Here is a 7,515-nt window from a genome sequence, read left to right as displayed (position 1 = left end):
TTTTGGGCTCTTCACCCAGTCTGTGTTAACTGAGTAGCAACAGTTGGCAGGATAAGATCTTAAGGGCTCAGATGTGACCAGACCTAGTTGCTGCATGGGTTGGAAATTGCTAATTCCATAAACATCGACTTTGGGGGCTGAGAGAAGTGGGAGCAAATCGTAGTAATCACTCTAATTCCCAGTTCTCCTCTTCCTTCCTAGTTCTTTTCCTATTTTCATTAACTGGTACTCCCTGAGCCTCAGTGTCTCCAACTGTCAGCCCTGCTCCTGCCCTTGCTATAAGAAGCCAGTTTTTTAAGTGCTTTGAACTTCTTACAGAAGAGCTTTAGAGATAAATGTGGGGCGTAGGGGGAGGAGGGCTGTTAATTTTAGCCTGGGGTTTTCCAGCTGGCACACTGTTTCCATCTTGAATCACTTCCACACCCTGAGCTCTGCCTGGGAGATCCCTCCTCCTGGGGGCTTCCCCATTTCCTGGTTTGGTCTGAGCCATAATGGTAAGCATTCCAGAAAAATGCTTAAGAGAAGACTGGCTGAGTCATTTGATGCACAGCTTAGGAGGCAAAGAAAGCATAGTGATGAGAGATGCTGGTCCCAGTGGTGCTTGTGATGTGTGGCCTTCAAGAACCAAAAGGGTAGTATGGCCTTTGTTTGTGTTCTTGGTCTGTCACTAACCAGTGACTCTCTGCTCAACCACTTGCAACCTTCAAGGACCTCCTAAGGCCCCGTAGTCTGTTTCAATTATATGAGAGATAAAGGTTAGGATCTGTTCCCCAGGGCCTCCCAACTCTTCATAGTTATCCTGACAATGTGATCTAGTTTGGGACATTTCCTTTAGGGCAAATGGGAAGGCGAGGATGTCTCCTTTCACCTCTGTCTCTCCCTGCCATCTGACTTTCCATGGGGAAGAAGGAACAGGTGAGGAGTTTCCAGGGTCTTGCTGGTGTATTTTAATTTATTTAAATTTAGAGAAACAGCAGGCTAATCAGGCAATAATTAATTCCCTCTTCATTAGGGGCCTTCATGCGTGCCTTTTGCATATGGATGAGCCTCGGGGTCACACTGTCCCTCAGAAGAACTACAATTGCTGAGGGTGATAGAGCCCCAGCATGCTCTCCAGGCACTTAAGCTCCTTCCTCTTCTAGGCCAGTGCTCCTCCCCCCACCCCAACCTTACAAAAACTAGATTCCTGGGTGGGGGGAGGGGGGAAGAAGAGAAAAGTTAGTGAGGCTTCTTCTCCTATCCACCTCCAATCCCTACCTCACGGCCCTTGACCCATGTCCTCAGCACTTCCTGCACCCTCAGGTTCCATCCACCCTTCTCCCTCCACCAGCTGCTGCTGGGATCTCTTGCAGGCCCCACTGGGTTGACTCTGAGCCCTCCTCAGCAGCTTGTTGGCTTTGCACCTCTGCTTTTAGTTGGCTCATCACTCCTTGCCCCTGCTCTGCCTTTTTCCTCTGTAGCACTCTTTCTCTTATGGGGTCTGAGGCCCTAAAGGTACATACTGCTTTGATTCTGAGAAATAGGCTCCCTTATCCCCAACTCCCCATTGTGGGCTCTATGGATTCAGCCACTCTTCCTTAAGTGGACAGTAAAGCTCCCCGACACCTAAAACACATGCCGACCCAACCTATACCCTCCTGATGCTAACCGCACAGATAAATACATGGAGGCATTCAGAGTCCGGGGCAGCCCAGACTTGCTCACTAAAGTCTCCTCTCCTCCCCGGAGCTCCCCATTTCCAGGGAGCAAGTGGGGCACAGATGGGGGTGGGGGAGAAATGGGACCTGGGTGGTTACCATGGCAACAGAGCCTAGCAACAGCTGAGAGGCTGATGTGTGGGCTTTTGCAGGGCCGTTGCTAGAGCCAAACCCAGAATGGGGGGCTCAGAGGTGACTGATCCCAGCTGGGCAGCCTCTGTTCCCTCCTCCAAACATATCCCTTGATTCCACCCCCACACCCTAGCAGCACCTCTCTCTCAGAGAGGGCAGAGTGGGGAAAGCTAGTGAGAGTTAACTACAGGGGTTCTAATGCTGCCCAGCTTTTGGGGGGCAGCTGTAGATGGGGGCAAGTTAGGGAGCAAGGCTGAAAATAAACCAAGCAGGGCAGCCTCTTTCTTGTTTTTCTCTCCCCCTTTTACTCCTTACTCTCCATCTGTCTTAGCAGCTCTCTCCTCCTTTTCTTGCTTGCTTCATTGCCTATCCCTTTTCTCTGTGTCCTTTCTCATGGTCTTTCTGGACCTTCACTGGCAAGTAAGAAGCAAGCCACCCTTTTAGGTTTTCTTGCTCTGGCTGCTCCATTCAGTTTCTCCCTTTCATTCTCTCCCAAGTTAAAGCCTGAGGTGCGCCTGTGCCTCAGTCGGTTAAGTGCCTGACTCTTGATTTCGGCTCAGGCTGTGATCTCAGGGTCCTGAGATCAAGCCTCATGTCGGGTTCCCTGCAGGCTGGGAGCCTGCTTAAAATTCTCTTTCTCCCTCTCCCTCTCTGCTCCTACCCCCCCCCCAAGAAAAAGCCCAGGAACCCTAACTCCAGGTCAGAGCAGGCCAGGTCACACTGAGTCTTAAGGAGTTCCCTCCAACCCCCCATCCTTCTTTTCCTCCTTTCTTGGGTGCCCCTTGCCTCCTCCTTCTCCTTTCTTCAGGGTTCATAAGCAGAACCAGGGGACTCTGGTATCTTGCAAAGGCTTTATTTGAAAATTTTGAAACTTACATCCCACAAGAATTCAAGATTATCACCACAAGAAGAAAGAGATAATACAAAAATATATATCACAGCATAGGAGCCAGGTAAGAGAGGAGGAAGGGAGGAAGGTGGAAAAATGGTGAGACATAGGGACAAATATGAGGGGAAGGGGGGGCGGACAGGCAAAAGGAAGGAGAAATGGAAAAACCAAGGAGGGCGGGGAGGGAGAAGTGTGAGGGAGCCCAGGAAGGGGAGGGATAGATTGGGAGGCAGAGCTCCCCATGGCCTTGAACCAGCTGGCTCCAGTCCCTGGCAGCCCAGGTGGGGTTAGGGAGGCCTTCAGAGAGGCTGGGAAGTGGAGGACTGGCTCAGGGACTCTGAATTCCAGAGAGTGACTCACACACAGACAGCCAGGACAGACAAGACAAAAGGGACTTAGGAGGAAGGGAAGGGCAAATGGGAGCCCCTTTCTCATGTAGTGCAGCAGGTGACTCCCCAAAACCCATCTCCCAGACAACAGAATTTAGCAGTTCAGGGGGAAGAAGTTTGGGGCCTCACTACCCCCATTCCCATGGGGGAGCCCTCAGGGTAATGAGCACGCCCTTGGAGTGGGATGGGGGAGACAATGGAACAATGACATGGAATGAAATGAGGCCATGACAGATGGGAGCATGAGAAGCCCCCAGCTCACCTCCCACCCACCTCTGGGGCAGCATGCAGGGGCCACAGAAATGAGATCAGTGGGTGTTCATGAGGGACAGCATGAGCACAACACACAACACCACAACATGGGGCCAGGAAATGCGAGTGAGAGGTAACTGGAGAGTCGCCCACTGACCACTGAGTGACTGAGCTGAGCCTAGAATGTGGGAGGAAGAGAGAGTGAAGAGTGTGAAACAAACGGAGAATGGGAGGGGTCGGCAGGGGTGGGGTGAGTGGAGTGAGGGTGCAGAAGACTAGCTGTACAAGAGCGCAAGTATGTGCGATGGCCCAGGAGGGTGGAGGTGAGTGTGCAAGGCTTTCATGTGAGTGTGCAAGGGAGGGCTGGGGGACCAGAAGCCACAAATATGTGAGGCCCCCCACCTAAAGGAGGGTGAGCAGGTAGGATCGCCTATGGGGCCAGTGAGGGTTCCAGGGTGGTGTGCAAGGGCAGCAGCCAGGAGCCCCTGTGGCCCCCTGCTCCCAAAGCTGCCCCACCCTCAGTGGGATGGGGGCTGTGCCGGCCCCTTGGCCTCCTGCTTGGCGGCACCCCAACATTGGGGGGCATCACAGATTCACCAGGGGAATCCTGAGAGGAAGAGGGAAAGGGCATAGTCAGGAACCACTGGGTAGGCCAGAATCGAAGGGAAGTCCAAGGCAAAGAAAGGGACTCAAGGATAAGAGGGCAGAGTTGAGTTAAATGACAGTGTGAGAACAGGACAGAGATCCACAGAGAACGGGAGAAGGAAGGGTACCCTAGAAAGGACCTGGTCCAGTCCTAGGGAGGGCCAGGGGCTGTGCAGGGGGGGTAGGTCTACTTCCTCCCCACCCACCCTGGAGGGAACACCCCCAACCAAGGCTCCGGACCAAAGTTGCCTTACCTCCCAACCCTCCCAGCCTTTTGCCCCTGCCCTCACCGGTTCAACTGGAAGGCTGGAGCCCCCTTGGGCTGGGGCATCCCAGGCCGGGGTCCCCCTCGGGGCTCCTCATGGTCAGGGGTGGGGGTAGGCGAGTCCCCGAAGGCCCCCAGCACAGTGACCCCAGCTGGGGACAGGTCTGTCAGCGGCTGCTGGCTCTCTTCCTGCCTCAGGGCACCTTGCTGCCCAGAGGGCCTGCGCCGCTTCTGGCTTCGGTCCCAGCTGGTACACGGGAAGGAAAGAGGTTCTCTCACACATTTAAGAAGCCCCCATCCCAGGCCTGCAGTGCTGGCCAAGCCCAGCCTCCCTCAGACACCCCAACATCCTACAGGATAGAAATTGGCCTCTTAACAGTTCCCTATATCAAATATCTGAGACTGAGAGTCCATAAAGCTACTTTTCCTACCCTCCTAGGGGGCTCAGGGATGTAAACCATCCTCTGGACCTGATCCAGACCTGCGGAATCAGTACCTCCTCCCCATCAACACGGAGTCCCTCGAGACTGACCCTCCCCCATGCATACCCAGAAGAGCCATTTCTCTCCTCAGCAGGCGCCTGGAAGATTTAGTTCTAGTTCAAAATCAGCTAATGACCTGGACACCTGAGTCTAATGATTCTCGCAGTAAAGTGTGAAGGACTGAGTGACCCACTATTAAATGCGTGCAAAGAAAGCTCCAGACTTAATTCCTCCTCCCCAGACAGCCCCAAGAAGGGGCTCTGCAGAATGGGTCAGTTTTCTCTGTCTTGGAGGAAATGTCCAGGCCCTCAGTGCATGTAAATAATTCCCCTGCTTCTTCCATTATCCTTGTGTTTCCCTGGGAAAAGGAATTTGCCCGATTTCTCACAGTCTCCCCCACCCAAATCCTTACCAACTTTCCCCAAGGGTTTTCCTGCTTAAATCTACCACTTCCTAGCCCACCTCCAGCAAAAATGCTGCCCTTGCTTCTGCCCTCCTGCCCCATCCGCCAGCACCCTCCTCCCTGCAGCTTACCAGAACTTGAAGATGATGCCAGTGGCCACGAGAACAATAATGATGGAGATGGTAATTGTGACATAGAGCTGGGGGTCCACACCTGATTGGGGTGGGGAGAAAGTTTTAGGGAGGCCGGAGGTGGTAGGAGCCAAGAGGGGGTGGGGGTGGGATCAGGCTTCGGGTTCAATAATCTTGCAGAGTGTTGCCATTCGAATCCACAGTGCCCAACTCTTTCTGCTTTCCTGAACTGCCCCCCTCCCCCACCTTCATTCTTAGCATCAGCTTTCCCGGAAGTTTTTAGTCCTTTTCCTCCACATTTCCAAATCTTCTGTATGCATGTGGTGAGGAGGAAGCTCCAAGGTCAGAACCAACCCCTCTCTCTGCATGGAAACTAGGGGGTGGAAATGTCCATCTCTGCACCAGCCCCACCCCCAAACCACTGTCCCTAGCTTGGCATTCCTTGAGCAGAAATGTCACCCTGAAGGTTCCTTTCATTCCCGGTATTCTTCTGCATGGAATACTCCCACTCCATTTTCAAGGTCCAGCTCCAATGTCATTCTTGGAAGGTTCCTGATCCCCAGGCAAAGGTAATCTCTCCCTTCCTTCTTTTCCTAAAGACATTCTGTGTGTGCTCTATTAGAGCATTTGTTTCATTGACTCGTCTACTCGTCCCCGAGTGTTTACACATCTGTTTTCGCTGGTGGGCCTGAGTTCCTCCAGGGCTCGGAGCACATTTCATCTCTGTCCCTGTGCCCACACAGTGCCTGACACATTTGTGGGAGGAGCTAACAGATAAGATCTCTGTTACTGCCCTTCGAGACTTCCACCAGCCTCCCCACCTCCTCGTACCTCCCACCAGCCTCTCCCACTCGCACTCACCTTCCCCATGGGTCCCAAAAAGGAATGGCCGCAGGGTGGCAGGCGCTTCTCCAAGGATGAGCCCATCTCCATCACCCCGCATGGAGTCTGAGTTGGGGTGTGGGGTTGCCAGCCCATGGGGGGCTGCAAAACCATAGTCCAGGGGCAGAAATCCAGGATTGGCCGAGTTGGGGTCCCCCCCATCCTCTCGAGACACTGTAGGGCCCCATACAATGGCCCAGGGGTACTGGGATGAGGGTGGGCCCTCCTCAAAGCCAGACGGGGTGGCAGGGGGTGCCGTGCCTGGCAGGACCTGCCGACGCGATCTTGGGACCCGAGGGGATCGGCTTGGTGGGGGTGCCCGCTCCCACACGCACACATGGCGTGGGGCAGAGGGGCCTCCCCGGGCACAGGGGGGCCGGGCTGGGGCTGGTGGGGTTCGAGGGGAAGAGGAGGAACCTTGAGCAGGGGGTGGGAGGGGCAGCAACAGCAGTGGCCAAAGAGGGAGGAGGTGGGACAGCAGCAGCACAGGCCTGCAAGAAGGGAGAGAAAGGGGGTGAGACACAAGCCCGTCTTGGGCTTCTGTATGCGGAGCACCGGCTTATACCAGAGATCCCAGCTGTCTTCCTCCAGCTTTCTCTGGAAAAGCAGGTGGGCCTTGGGAAGACTGGTCCCATTTCCTCCCTTCCTAGTCTGGCCCTCAAGAAGGAAGGCCCAGGGCGGACCTAGGAGGGAAGGGGCCCATATCCCAGGAGAAGTGGCCTCCAGGCTCCTCTGCTGTACCAAACTTACCACATCTTGGACTTCATGTCCGAGCTCTTCCTCGGCTGTGACCCAGATTTTCAGCCTTTACTGGGGGAGAGAAGGGGTCGTCACATCCCAACCCTGCCCTTAGCACTTCCTCAGCTCCTTCAGCCACCAGTCCTACCTGGATCTATCCCCCTAGGCTGCCAGCTGCCACTTAACATCCTTCTTGGGGGGGGTGGGCATGGATCTCCCAGAGTGGTTCCTGTCTAGCCCCCAGCCCCTAGCTACTAATGCCCAGAGATCCTTGCAACTTCCCCACCTCGGGGTCTACTCTTAACTTCTCTGGCTTCCTTCCTTCTCACTTCCTCTGCCCACAGCTCCAAGCTCTTGTTGGAGCTTAATTTAGAGCCAAGAACCTTGTGATTCCTTGAGCACCTACCGCTAGGGAGGGAGTCTGACAGTGGGGGAGGGAAGAGGAAGTCAATCTGAGTGAGTGTGTGAGTGTGTGTGTGTGTGTGTGTGGCAAGCGCACAAGGGGAACACTCCAGCCTGCCTAGCCTGCTTGGAGTCCCAAGCTTTTCTCTTCCGATGGGCCCCCGGGGAATCTACATCTTCAGGAGAAGGGAAATAACGGATGGAAGGA

General features: G+C 54.4%; 1 protein-coding gene across 1 annotated transcript; it reads right to left on the bottom strand.

Moving 5' to 3' along the window:
- Nucleotides 1-3,944: 3,944 nt before the first annotated feature.
- Nucleotides 3,945-6,934, bottom strand: PIANP (PILR alpha associated neural protein; the record flags this gene model as incomplete). The annotated part of the gene is made up of 5 exons (XM_080812446.1): nucleotides 3,945-3,966; nucleotides 4,295-4,516; nucleotides 5,286-5,367; nucleotides 6,147-6,658; nucleotides 6,918-6,934. The coding sequence occupies 5 exons, from the start codon at nucleotides 6,932-6,934 to the stop codon at nucleotides 3,945-3,947; spliced, it is 855 nt and encodes a 284-aa protein (XP_080668572.1).
- Nucleotides 6,935-7,515: the final 581 nt, after the last annotated feature.

This window comes from Martes martes, assembly GCF_963455335.1.
Source record: "Martes martes genome assembly, chromosome: 8".
NCBI lineage: Eukaryota > Metazoa > Chordata > Mammalia > Carnivora > Mustelidae > Martes > Martes martes.
This window is presented reverse-complemented; position numbering and strand designations above follow the sequence as displayed.